We start from the raw sequence: 14,926 nt of genomic DNA on the forward strand, positions 1-14,926 counted from the left end.
GGTATATAAAGTCTGGTTGAGAACCACTGGTGTAAAAAACTTTGTAGCAGACGCTAAAGCTGTTCCCACTGTATTGATGGTAGTATTTTGTTTTATTGTAACTGATCTGCCAAATTCCAACTGTTGCCTCTCATTTAAAACCTACATTTTGCAATAAATAGGAACCACAGCTGCTTAAAACAGTTCACCAGAGATTTGAACCACCACAAACATTACTCATCTGGTCCTGCCCTGATCAGTTTTTTTGTCCAAAAGTCAGGGTCAGGCATGCCTGAGACTTGGGACATACAAAGTAAAACTTTAAAATATTACTTTTCTGAAGATGAAAACTATTTCTCATGTAGCCTCTAAAAAGTTACATATAGTTCTGACCTAGGAGGCAATATAATCTACCATGGTTGTTTTTTATGGATCCTCTACATTAAATAGTTATGGGATAAAAGGACTATAACTTATAACTTGAAACATAGCCACAAAACTACATCCATCCAGCCATCATGGTTACCAAAGGGGACAACACTTCACTTTAAACAAAAGCAATCTGTAAATGTTTCTCTATACACATTCATCTAACAGGTGCACACAATTATAAAATGCCATTAAAAAGCATTGCATTCTGATTGACTAATAGACAAGGCATTGTGTGGTATAAACAATAGCACAGGCTCAATTTAGTTTTGTTTGCTGAACTGCATCACAAATACTATCAATAGAGCCACAGAAGTTATGGGTACTGACATTTAATGTTGCATTGCTCATATTTTAATTGTATTTTTAATCAATAAAAGCTTTGCACATGACAAAACCAAAACCTTCCTTTCTTCTATCCATTTATTCCTTGTTTTTTGTTTACTAGCCTGTATTTATTTAAAAATACATGTCTTAACTTTTCCCTTCCTCTTTCATCATGCTTCTCTGGAAGGCCATGACTTTACCCTCCTGCTGGCTTCTTCTGCCTCTTGGTCTCGGATTCTCTACCTCTCTTTGCCTCTATTACCTTCCCTCCGCCACATTTTGTACCATTCTGGGGAGGCTATTGTAGCTTTACATTTGAGAATACTACCCCCACACACACACACATTTGTATAGGACTTTTTCATTTTGAAGGATTATAAAACGCCCTACAGACTAACACGAATTTTTCTGTTATTAGGCAAATAGTCTCCCTAAACTTACTGAATACAAGATTGTTCCACCTATCCAGCCAGCAGTTTCTGTCAAATACATAATTGTTCCTGTCCCTGGCAGATGAGTGTGTACTGTATATGTTGTAGACTGAATTAGAGAAGATAAACCACTCCCTCACTACTGAAATGCAGCTTTTCTGAGTACAACATGGCAGACATTCTGCACCAGTACCAGGCACACCAGCCTTTATGAGAGAAGTGGAGAATATCTTCTTCCATAAAAAGAATTTTAGGTAAGCAGCATGGGTATTCGAACAGGTATTTAGTGAAGTGACAGTAGCTAACACCACTACGCCTAAACAGAGTAGCGTGGGATATTTAACAACAAATGGACAGGATCTTCGGTTTTAAAGCTCATCCAAAGCCACAGTCAACAGCATAGTGTCCTCTAAATTTACATGCAGGCATTACTTCATTATTGACACAGAAGAAAGAATGCCATGCACTGAATCGCCAAACTATTTCCAACACCCTGGGTTTGAAGGCATCTTCTCCTAAATGCTGACCAAGCTTATTCACCTGCTCTGGAGATGATATACTACTGCAGGCACTGAAATAATATTTTCACCAAAATAACTTCTCATCTCTCCTGCAAGGTTTTCTAAACTTTTACATTTAAAAGTAAAATAGCTGAATCATTAATGATTCCAGAATCAAATCTAAAAACCTCTCAAGCAAGAGCAGATGCTATGTTGGTGGATGATGCGGTGAGACCGGAAAGGAGACTGTGCAGGATGCCAGTTTCTTCCAGAGACAAAAGAAACAGAAAAACTAAGAGGAGCAAGTTTTTAGATTTTAAAGGTCTTTTCTTTTAAAAATGTATTTATATATTCCATCTTTAAAGCTTTCAGTGGAGAAAGTTGAGTCAGCAATTTGTGGCAAGTGTTTAATGGCAAATTTAAGATTTTGCCTTTTTTGAAGCTTTTACAAGCTCAACTGGCAAATTTATAGAGGCAAACAAAAGGAACTGACCCACTTGCAGTAGTGACTAACAGGGATGTTTCAGTCACTCAGAGTGACGTATGCATAATACTATTTTGCCTAAAGCTTTCTGGGACTGAAGCCAAAACACCTACCCCTTAGAAAAGCAGCTAGTTTCACTTGACCCAGCAGACTCTCTCTGCCTAGTTCTTCCTTCTCTCTCTTGAAGGAGCCAGCCAGCCCACTCCATTCACTCTCCTGGTCGAGTTAGCCAACTTCTGTCCTGGTGAGAAATTGATATCCCATCCTGCCAATGGGGCTAGCCAGTTGCATCACTCTCCTCCTTAATGAGACTTGCCAACTCACCCTCTAGCAGGGTCCAGGTAGCTCTGCTTCCTTCCGTTCACTTAAAGTATCTAACCTTTCACTGCTCCTTTCTGATAAGGCTGGCAGGCGCCAACCTGCTCTGCCTTGCTTCTCCCAGACTCCTCCTCCCCGGTCCAGCTTTCCCTCTCCAACAACTCTCTCTTGCACCTTCCAAGCTCCTGCAAAACCTTCTTGACAGCTTCCCTTGTCGTCCTCCCATTTTCTGTAGGTCAGCCTTCTTCAGCAGTAATTACAGGGTGTGGTGTGTCTGCAAACCCTGCTAGCAAGGGCCTAGTTACCAAAAAGGAAATTAAACTTTAGTTTGTAGTGTTGACAAAGCCAAAGTCACTTAGGAAACCATTTTTCAAAAAAAATTACTTACAGTATCTGAAAACTATCAACAGGGGCATCTGAGGAGATAAATAAGGACACAGAAATACACTGGATTTGGGGAGCTTTTGAGAGACGAACACGGAAAAATGGTACGTAACTGGCTTGAACAACAGGTCTGTCCCTCCAACCTAGCAGTTCAGTCAGCATGGGTTTTGCCACTTACATGAACAGAATTACAAATATGGTAATTAGAAACAAACAAAGAAAGAAACACACACACACGCAAAACTAGTTTCAATTATGCCCTGCTCACACGGGCAACAAAACCATGTGAGGCTGAAATGTTAAAATTTGATTTGTGAAACTCTCTTACTTTGTTGTACCATGTAATATTTTCCACCATTTCAATAAACGTGCCCCCACCACCACCATGCGCTGTCACCTATCTGCGCCCACTCAAAAGTTTGAGACACAAACGCTTCTCCTCACCGAAGTTTTTTCCTGCCATCCAATCCATGCTCTGGCTTTTGGTTTTCTGGTCCCTCTTACATGCTGCAGCAGGTGGTTCTGGTGTTTTGAGCATGCCAAGCTTGGCTGTCTTGCTCCTCTTCTCGCTGGTGTCATCCATGCGCTCGTGCTGAGCGCCTGGCACAGTGCTGCTTCTGGTGCGGCTGGCGAAGCACAGGGAAGCATCAGATAATGGGCCTGCTCAATAGAGTGCCGTGACACGGGTTGGGACAGCAGACGCTGAGTGACGGACACACAGACAGGGCTCCACCCAACAGACGGTCTGTCTCTAACTGACCAACTGACTCTTCCTAGAACTTTCTCCCCAGGCCACTGTGACATCAGCGTCTCCTCCCTTTCTGACCCACTAGATTCTAAGCAGCTCTCAGCACCAGGTGACTGTAAAAAAATAAATATTACAAAGGGGCACTACAGGACTAATACTTACAAAAACTTTTATTGTGCTAATAGCGCTGTGTGAGATGACTAAATCTGAAAGTATCTTAAAAATCTAATTCAATTTACTTTTCACTAGTCATGCCATTGGTTTATGTGTCACACTTCCCTCAGCTTGGGCAATGTACGTCACATTACTCACTGCTACGTGATTATGTTCTGAAAGACCTTACTGTATATGTATATACAAGGGGGAAGAGGTCAGACTGTTGTAGGAAACAACCTTTAATGAGACTGAAATCACAACTTTAAAGATTCATCAACTTTTTTGTGCATGTTATTTTTAACAACACATGTTAATTTTTAATAGCATGTGTTAGTTCAGTGTTTCTCAAATTTTTCCCTAGTGGGACTCCCTTTTCCATATCAGAACTTCTTTTCCCATGCCTCCTCGATCTAGCTGGACCTAGCTGGCAGCACCCACCCATATAATCATATGGAAAGGGCAGGGTTGGCAGGACCCCTAGAACCTGTTTGCAACATGCTTTTGCAGTGTGACCTCCATTTTGAGAACTCCTACATGAGGCACTTCACAGGGGTGGCAGGAGTGAAAACAAAACTGCAGAAAAATCCTTCTGGAGACAAAAGCGTGGCAGAAGTCTAATGTAGAAAAGATACACATTTCAAAGAGTTCTTCCTTTTTTACAAATTGGCATTCTCCTGTCCACGAATTGGCCATGCTTAACTTTGCCTAGCTGAGAGACCTGACATAGCTCACAGCGGACATCAACCCCAAATAATAATACAAATAACTACCACTAGGCCACAAGGCAAAAGCTCAAATATATAAAATCTCTACACTTAATACCTCAGAAAAATTAGACAGAACAGTAGCATTGCCTACAGTTAAGGTTGCCTAACACTTTCCATTATAATCCCCCTTTACAGTGGTTTATGATTACAACAATTTTTAACTATTTAGGAGGAAATTTTCCATGTATGGTCTCTACTTCAGGTTACTTTTTTTTTTTTTTAAATAAAGTTGAGCAAAAATGGCTTGACTGTTTCGTGGTGAAAAATATATAGGCTTACCAATGCTTAAAAAAAATCAGTTTGTTTATATATTTATTTTCTTAGTTCTAATGTCTCAGGAATTTAGGAGTAGGAATTTGACATTTGGCAGTGGGTACATCTGAGGTCAGAAACGAGCCTTTCACTGTCTATGTGAAGATTTGACCAAATATGGCTATGTTATAACCAGCCAAAAATCATCCACTGAACATGGACAGAACTTGTTCTACACTTGTCCTTTAACTTTCTAAATATTCTGACTGAACTTCACATGCTCCCAGAACCTGCTGAGCCTCCTGCAATACACACAGCTTCAGACAGGTCACAGAAAAAAACGTTATGCTTCTGCTCTTCATCAAAATACCGCTAGCCTTGTGGAAGATGCACTGTGTTGGGAGCCAGGAAACCATTTATTCTACTCTTCACTCTTCCACTGACTTCTGGTAGTACTTCTGTGCACTTCACAATCCTCCTTATTAAGCAAGGCCTCATACCGCTAACTCAGGAGGCTGGCATGTAGCCTGCCATTTCCCCTCATTTACAAACGAAGTAACAGGATCTCTTACAGTTGCGCATAATGGAATTTCTTTGATTTTTCAGTTTTCTGTTTTAAAAAACCTAGGTAATTTCATATTTTAAAAAAAATCTACATTGTACAACCTGAACTGTGCTCTGTGTTTTGTATATCAAGACATTTTATAGTGAATACTGTACCTCTGTTCTTTGACAGAAAAAAAATTGGGATGGCTGAACTATACTTAAGTAAATAAAGAGCACCTGTGTACTGTGGGTAACATTATATAGAAGAATGAGAATGATCAAAGCACATCAGGCACTGTTAGCATAGACAGCATTTGTACAGAGCAATTGGCCTCTACGTGAACTATAATGGTAACATTATCACTCAACAAAGTTTAGCAAGTTAGCTGAGCTTGTTGAGGTCAAAGATTGTCTGTGACCACTACAGATTTGCCTGCACGACAATATAAACTTAGCCTGCTCCACAAAACTCTGAAGCAGAGTTTTATTCATCTCCCATAAGGACTATGGGGCTCACAAAATCCTGACCTCAAAGTCCAAAACTAAGGAACTATTATTGTCGCCACAGAGGTATTACCAATCTTTAACAAATCTTACCCATCTCCGATAACACCACTACAGATAAACTGACTTTAATTACATTATTCATTGTTGCATAAAATTGCTGAATGCTGTATTATCACTGAATTGCAAGTACATCTTTCCCTCTGGAAAAATGCTAGTACTTTGAAATGTAATACAGTCTCTCAACAAGTATCACTTGCGCCAGGGATGATTATACTGCTCAAGGTAAAACACCTAACATTAAGAGACTGGAATAACCATTTCTGACCAGAGCTGACATGCCCCTGCACATCACAGCTGCTAGGGTTTCCTGTTACTTCGCAGATATGAGAATGGCTTTTATCTGCTGCAGCTAACTCCATTAGTGAAGTAAGAAGGGGAAAAGTGCGACTGCATTATTTAGGAGTAGAATTAAATTAATTACGAAACATACCCAGGGTTACTGATATGCCTTCTAAGGCATTCCTTTTCACCAAAACTGCTAAGAATGCTTCTATTTATACATTAATAAATAAATCCCAACAGGATAGATAAGGTTCCACCCATTTCTCATTTACTAGGTAATTTAAAAAGGTAGCCCTCATGGGGCTCCTCCTGTCCCCTTGTAATCAAGGTAAGTTTCACTGCTGACTTCCATGGAAGCAAGATCAGGCCTGTGTTTATTATCATATTTTGCATGATGTTTTTAAAATATATATTTTCTGGAAAGTAAAATAAGTAAAATTAGAACTATAAAATTTAACTGAGCAATGACACCACATATCAGACTGCAGCAATTTTTAAGATCAACTCTGCTTGCTTTGTACGACAGCTAGCATGCTTGGTTATACGTACTGACCTGCCTACCTGAAATCATTATTTAAGATGGGTCTTTCAGTTCTATGCATTAAGCCTATTATGCAATTTTACCAAATAGCTTGAAATATTATAGTACTGTAGTCAATTTTTAAACATAAAAATTAGAATTGTGTTCCAAATGCTATCTCGATTATCTTTCCAAGCACAAAGATGCTGCTGACTCATTTGCTGAATCTGAATCCAACTTTGCACTCTGTCCAAACTCATTCACATTCCCTACATGGGCAGCTTACTGTAGAATAGGCATTCACAAAACCTACATGTGCATAAAACAATACCAAAGTTTTACTATGTACTGTAAATACAAAAGCAGACTAAATATAATCAGCATATTTGGTGAATACAATCACAATTAGAGAATGATAATGAACACACCATTTATTGAATAAATTAAAAGAACTGCATAATTAAACATTGGAACCTTTTTAAAAACACACATGGATAAGATTTTAAATAAATTATTAGACTTAATACTTATCTAACATTAGACATTTTTCATTTTAAGTGCGAGTTTCCTGAGCAGGTTCTGTACAACCCACGTCACTAAAACTGTTTATTTTAATATTGTTGGGATGACAGACAGTTGGGATTTCATTCATGAGTGACACACAAAGGAAGATTATGAGTCTATAATGAAAGCAAGTGGATATTATCATTGGGTAAAAGAGACAAGAAAATAAACTTTGAACACCAATAATTGTACTGATGTAACTCAATAAGTTACAATATTCGGCCTGGATTCCACAAAGAGATCCACCAGTATGCACCCAAATCTCTACACTTACCTGAAATACTTTAGTAGGACTCCAATGAGCATAAGGGTGTTGTCTAGTGGTGGTTCCTTTTGCAGGATCAGGGCCCTAAATTGCTACAGAAAGTTGAGGGGGAAATCTCTATGTTCTGAAGATAACTGCAAAACAGTCAAAACAACACTGACATAAAATACTTTTAAAAAAGCTGATCACTCTAGGTAACCAAAACTGATAGAATCATTAAAAGCTAAATTAATTTCTATCATGTGTTGTTTACTCTTTGCATGTCATTTATCCCAGACAGTGACACTAGCCTGGTCACTTCCACTTTCTGGTTCTCAGGCAATAACAGTGCAAGCCTACAAGGAGTGGTTACATTAAAAACAAAAGAAAAGGTTAAGTTCACTGAAATTTTATTTTAAAAAATTAAAACATCTAGTAATTTAGGTTTCATGAGCACATTGCTTTTTATTTTTAACAGAACCTACATTTTGGGCCTAAACTAAGCACCATATGACAGTGTCCTTGTAATTCATGGCTGATGACCAGAAAGGCAAGTTTTCAAACTCTTGAAGTTATTTCAACTTAAGTTTTCTTTCTGCATTGCTTTCCCAGTTTCCTCTCTACATTACTTTCCACGTGCACAAAAATCTAAAAGTTCAGTACTTTGACTATTTGTTATTTTAGAACAGATGCACTAACTACTTATCATTAAGTTTACACAAAGAAATAAAAACAGTTCTTCCAGAATTGCTCATTTTACTGGATCTGGTTATAAATACTGAAAAACCTGCCTTAGAGATCACCTCTGAAGACAGAAAAACATGTAACTACTTGCAGGGGCCAGGGAACGCCACACTCTCTGGTGTGCAAATTTTTGGAGAGAGACCACTTTTGCTAAATCCCAGGTCTGGTCGCTCTTGGCAGGTTTTACTGTAAGTATATAATCATACAGGAAAAATCAATTTCCACCTGACATCCAGTGCAACACTGACTACAAGGAAGTTGCAAGGAATCTTGCTTTAGCAAACAAAGAACCAGACTGGGAGTCAGCAGCCCTGAGCTCCATTCCCAGTTTGGTCACTGATGCGATGTTCAGCTGGGGCAAGTCAGTTCACCTCTCTGTTCCTCTCCCTCCTTTTGGTTGTGTCTCATGTGTTTATCATGTAAGCTCTTCCTCAGGGCAGAGACTATTTCTTATTATATGTGTTTGTACAGTGCCTAGCACAATAGAGCCCCAACTATATTATTTGTAATTCAAACAAAAGTAAAATCAAGAAATTATGGGCCAGACAGCGCATGTTAGATTCACTTACAAATCTCACAAATCTCTTCCAGGCAGAAAGGGAACAGGACACAAATCAATCACCTCTGCAGTCCCCTTCCTGAAACCACGAGAAAGATACTGCATAGGTGGTATTCACAAGGGAAAGGAGGCAGGGATCCAGTAGTCCTATATTGGGCGAGGACATGGTCAGGCCAGTGTGAGGCAGAATGTACCTTATCCCTCTTATCTTTAAGGAATCACATTCTAATTCCAGAGGGGATTCTCAAGTGATGATGTCCATGCTTAACAGGAGAAAGATTCATTTTATTAATGTCTTTAGCTGCTATTCAGATTAAACTAGAATAACCCCTAGCAGAATATGTGCTGTTAAATTTAATTAAACAAAAAAAATACACATGTTCCAATGGCCTGGTGGTGGCACTATGTACTGCCAAGTGGGAAACCAAAGTTTGGATCTCTGAAATAGCATTTTGCTTCTTAGGCCAGTAGCTTTAAATTGATGCAATAAACTCCCTAGAGCAAGGGAGCCTCATGTTGCTTTAACAGCAGTTTACTCCCTTAAATGGCTGCTCTATGAGCAGCTTATGCTTGGAAAGGTGATCCAGGTCTAGTTACATGGCCAGAAAAAAGATTAGGGGAAAGCAAAGCAAGATCTATTCATACAGGATAGATTTGGAGAGAAGGACAAATTCAGATCTCCGTTTCTCCAGTTTAAATCTCGACTGACTTCGCTGCAGTTACTCTGGATATATACCAATGTAACTGAGGTCAGACTCTAGACCAGAATGTTCAAAAAGAAAAATGTGTGCTCTTCAGACCTTCCAACCAGGGCCGGCTCCAGACTATTTGCCACCTCAAGCGGCGGGGGGGAAAAAAAAAGCCGCAATCGCGATCGGCGGCAATTCGGCAGTAGCTCCACCGCCCCGCTTTCTTCTTCAGCAGCACTTCGGAGGCAGGTCCTTCCCTCCGAGAGGGACCCGCTGCCGAATTGCCGCCCCTTCGCCTTGGCCACCCCAAGCACCTGCTTGCTGAGCTGGTGCCTGGAGTCGGCCCTGCTTCCAACCTAGGCCCTGACACTGTTTCTGATTAGTCTAAGTATCCCAAAAAGAGGGGGAAAAGGTGTCGTGTATGTCAGCTACTCTGAGGTTGAGGAGACACCTGTTAGATGCAGCCAAGGTGGTTAATAAAGGAAATTAAAAGATTCAAAGAACCTTGTCATCAAGACTAAACACATCTAGCATTATGGTTTAAAGAGTCCTCTTCACTGTTCAGGAAACTCCATGGGGATCCACCAAACAAGTTATAAACCAGCTGGGACATTGCAACTGTCACATCAATCTTTATGTAGGTGGAGAAGATGATAATCTTCTCGTCATTTGTAGTTTCAAAGTAAATTGAATTTTTATTTCCAATTTTAGAGTCATACAATTTCATAAACATATTTTTCTAACTTTTGACAACTACCTCAGACACAAAGCACAATCCTGTACCTAGTTATGTAAATGGAAGTTTTGCAAACAGATTTGATGGCAGCAGGATCAAACCCAAGTTAACAAATCACCTAAAAATCAAGATAGCATCTCAAAACAATTTAATACATAAAACTTAGCTATACTTTATAAACGAACAAACATTAACAGATTAAACTGGCCCATGGCAAGATACTCTCTCATCTGGACTAAAACCCTGCAGTCTGATTCCTTTGCAATGGTTGCTACATATTTTTAATGCAGTACTTCACCATTTTCTTTGCAAAGAGTGGAGAAAACACATGCTGACAAGAATTAGCTACCTCTTGCATAGCCTGCAACAGTTGGTGTAGCACAGAATCAAGCCAAGGTTTCTACAGCATTGCTGACTTGACCACATTGTCCATATAGAGCATTTTCTATTCCTGATTCTGGGGCAAATGTGTAATTTATCATCTTTCTATGTTGTTGTTAGATACACACCACAAAATATACAAATTTAAAGATTCCAACAAGACTTTGAAGTTTACACCTCGTTAAGATGAACAGGTTAACGGACAGCAGTGTTTCCATCTTTGATGATGATTCTGTTTGCCAGAAGATAATCTTCTGCAAACCTGAATTAAATACGGCGGCATCACATTGGCTTATATAAAAAGAAAAATAGAAATAAGAGTCCAGAAATTGCAGAACATCACAAAAAGCAGCAGAAACTACAGAGGCACCTTAAATTGCCGGATCTGTGCTTTTTTTTCTTTGAGACCATGGTTTCTTCCTCTCTTTGATGTTGAGGCAGGTTTGGTTTGATTTGGTTTTTTGAAGATTTTGTTGTGTGTGTTTCAGTAAGATATTTACATCAGCCTTGCATAAACTGTCTTAGCAGCAGTTATGGACAATGAGAATGTGGCATTCAGAGAAAAATGACATGATGTCTCAAAGGAGATGGGGTTTCAGCGGGCTTTGACAAAAATCTGAGATAACCTCCAAGCATGTTCTGCAATGACGTTCTATCACTTAGATGTTAACCAAGTGTCATGCTACATGTGTGATGCACCTGCAGGCCAAATACCACCATCACCACCACACACTTCTGTAGTCCTGCAGGATTCTCTGACCCATGGGCTGCAGGGTGGCAGTAGTGATTCCCCTGCAATTTATTCTATAGAGTGCAGGGGCTGCTGTGGAGCAGAGATCAATGGTATCTATTGGGTTTCCAGGAAATGGGGCGGGCGAGCCCGCCCCATGCTAACGGAACCCCCCCAGCCTAAGGGGAGGTGCCACAGAGCCTCAGAAACCCACTAATTGCGGGGGACAACTAATAAAAGAACAGGGACAGGAGTGCGGTCAAAGGGTCATAAGAAGGGAGCCTGACGGTGACACCGAGCAGAGAACTCCGGACAGCGCCCACTGCTCCTCGAAGGCGTCAAGGGAGCCAGCGGACGCCGCCCAGAGGAACTCCGCCCGGAGACGTGAGCGGACTAAGGATCGGAAACAAGCCCCACAGGAGTCTTCATTGGCCAACCGCCTCTCCCTGGTCGCGTAGATGGCCATTTTTGCCAGGGCGAGGAGGAGGTTGACCAGGAGCAAGGTTTCCTCTTTTTCTCTCCTCATAATGTTACTCCTGGAGGCCATCCAGCATGGAACAGCCAGAAGTAAAGAGGAGACAGCAATGGCAGACCTAGTGCAAGTGGGTGAACTGAGCATTGGGGTCAAATGGGGGAAAGCTGCCTCTGGTTCTCCATGATCCTGGTCAACCACCCCCTTAGGCTGCCCCAGATCCCCTGCCACTTCCACACACACAACCCCCTAGTCAGTTCCACAGCCAAACTACATCTCTTGGTGGCCTAAGGCTCTCCGCCTTCCTCTCTCAATAACTGCCCTTCCCCAAAATATTCTCCACTGATTTTGTTCCAACACCTCCCTCTTGTCAGGCTTTTTACCTGAAACTCAGGCTTTTGCAGGATTTCTCAGGCCTGCCTCCAAAATCTCAGAACATGTGGTGCTGCAAGTAGGTCAATGACACTGAATACCACAGATGAGGAAGAGGGCAGGGAGTCCTCTCCTGGAAGTCTGCAAAGATGATAGTTCTCAAGCCATTTGGGCAACAGAGGATCTTGAGTCACAAAGTCAAGGAACATATTATTGTTTGATCAACAAGAAACTTTGGAGGGAGGGAATACAGGGAGTGGTTGCCAAGATGAAATAAGGAAGCAGACAGCTGTGGAGAGCAAGGAGGCACAGAGACGGAACAAAACTTGAAAGAGGCTCAGAGATCTGAGGGGACAAGAAACAGAGCATAAATAAGTTACAGACTTATATGGAACATGTCCAGAGAAAGCAGGGAGGGGGTTGGCCCTTATTGGAAAGAGGAGAGCATCTCCTGAGGTTGCTGCAGGGTGGCAGACCATCTGCCCCTGCAGATGTGGAAATTAGGGGGGAAATGCTTGGTTTCATTTTCCCAAAGAGAATGACTATTAAAATATACACAAATTAGCAATTACGTCAAGACACATATAAAGGGTTTATCTAGATTAGAAAAAAAGTCTTCAAGCTTAGGTCAGGCTTAGCTAGCTTGCATTAGCTGAGCCTCACCTAAACTCCAACTTTCTCCTACTGAAGACAAGCCCAAATATTGGCTCTCGGCCTAAGGCCAGGCAGGATAAAGGTCAATCTCAAAAGAATTTTCTTTTTAAAAGAATGGTGTATAGAACCTGAGAAGGCGGAGGCCAAACCAAACTAACAAAAAAACCCTCCACTCTAAGAAGGCCTCCTAACCGACCTCCACTGGGCAAGTACCTAGATCTTTTATGATTCTAGGAGGCAGGCAGGCAGGCTTTCTTCTTTCCCTTTGACATCAGGTTGTGGGAAGAGCAGATTAACAAAGTTTATAACCCCCTTACCTCAGAGTCTTGAGTCAGTGCAACCAAATTTACAGTCAGCAAAACAAGAGTCTCTAGGGCTCTGGTCAAGCCCATGTCCTTGTGCCTAAGGGGGCCTACAATCCATGGCAGCCAGCAGGACTTCTGCCTCCCCAGATCAGCATCCTTTTCCTGTTCAAATAGCCCAGCCCCTAGTCTGGGGCAGGATGTTCCTTGATTGCATCAAGGCTGTCTCAGCTATAAGCACCAGACTGTCTCTTAAAGGGGTAGTACACCTCACTTAGGAACTTCTGAAAAGAGAAGGTTGTAACAGAAACCATTTTGCAGCCCTAACAGTATCTTTTGCTTCTAGCAAAAGTTATAATAGCAAAAAGGAAACCACCAATGATTTTAAGTTAGCTTAATATAGACAGGAAGATAAGACAATGTAGTGATCATTTTCACAATTTAGGGGCTACCAATTAATTAATTAGAGCAGATATGGTTGTACCTCAGTGCTTGGCTGTAGACGATGGATCTTGTGGTGTGTCCGGGATGGAAGCTGGAGGCATGAAGGTAGGCATAGCGGTCAGTAGGTTTTCAGTATAGGGTGGTGTTAATGTGACCATCACTTATTAGCACCGTGGTGTCTAGGAAGTGGACCTCCCGTGTAGATTGGTCCAGGCTGAGGTTCATGGAGGGGTGGAAGCTGTTGAAATCGTGGTGGAATTTTTCCAGAGTCTCCTTCCCATGGGTCCAGATGATGAAGATGTCATCAATGTAGCGTAGGTAGAGAAGGGGTGTGAGTGGACGGGAGCTGAAGAAGCGTTGTTCCAGGTCGGCCATAAAAATATTGGCATATTGTGGGGCCATGCGGGTGCCCATAGCGGTGCCACTGATCTGGAGATATATATTGTCATCAAATTTGAAATAGTTGTGTGTGAGGATAAAGGCACAGAGCTCAGTAACCAGTTGTGCTGTGGCATCATCAGGGATACTGTTCCTGACAGCTTGTATTCCATCAGTGTGTGGGATGTTTGTGTAGAGAGCCTCTACATCCATGGTGGCTAGGATGGTGTTTTCTGGAAGGTCACCAATGCATTGTAGATACAACAGTATCTGCTCTAACCCCGCAGACAGAGACCAACACCTAGAAAATCTCCACCAAGCATTCTCAAAACTACAGTACCCGCACGAGGAAATAAGGAAACAGATCAACAGAGCCAGATGTGTACCCAGAAGCCTCCTACTGCAAGACAAACCCAAGAAAGAAACCAACAGGACCCCACTGGCCATCACATACAGTCCCCAGCTAAAGCCCCTCCAACGCATCATCAGGGATCTACAACCCATCCTGGACAATGCTCCCACACTTTCACAGGCCTTGGGTGGCAGGCCAGTCCTCGCCCACAGACAACCTGAAGCATATTCTCACCAGTAACTGCACACCACACCATAGTAACTCTAGCTCAGGAACCAATCCATGCAACAAACCTCGATGCCAACTCTGCCCACATATCTACACCAGCAACACCATCACAGGACCTAACCAGATCAGCCACACCATCACCGGTTCATTCACCTGCACATCCACCAATGTAATATATGCCATCATATGCCAGCAATGCACTTCTGCTATGTACATCGGCCAAACTGGACAGTCTCTAAGGAAAAGGATAAATGGACACAAATCGGATATTAGGAATGGCAATATACAAAAACCTGTAGGAGAACACTTCAACCTCCCTGGCCACAGAATAGCAGATCTTAAGGTGGCCATCCTCCAGCAAAAAAACTTTAGGACCAGACTCCTAAG

At 41.6% G+C, this 14,926-nt stretch overlaps 1 protein-coding gene across 12 annotated transcripts in view; it reads right to left on the reverse strand.

Annotated features, from left to right (window-relative positions):
- Window positions 1-14,926, reverse strand: part of PDE10A (phosphodiesterase 10A) — a 605,978-nt gene that overhangs the window by 276,865 nt on the left and 314,187 nt on the right. For 4 of the 12 annotated variants that reach the window (XM_045008715.1, XM_045008716.1, XM_045008714.1 and 1 more), the window contains exon 1: window positions 3,297-3,614. The exons of the other annotated variants lie outside the window; for them this stretch is intronic. In XM_045008715.1, coding sequence (XP_044864650.1) covers window positions 3,297-3,435 — 139 coding nt within the window. In that variant the 5' untranslated portion in view covers window positions 3,436-3,614. Of the gene's footprint in view, window positions 1-3,296; window positions 3,615-14,926 lie in introns of those variants that run through there. 12 annotated transcript variants of the gene reach the window in all.

The sequence above is a fragment of the Mauremys mutica genome, chromosome 3 (genome assembly GCF_020497125.1).
Source record: "Mauremys mutica isolate MM-2020 ecotype Southern chromosome 3, ASM2049712v1, whole genome shotgun sequence".
Classification (NCBI taxonomy): domain Eukaryota; kingdom Metazoa; phylum Chordata; order Testudines; family Geoemydidae; genus Mauremys; species Mauremys mutica.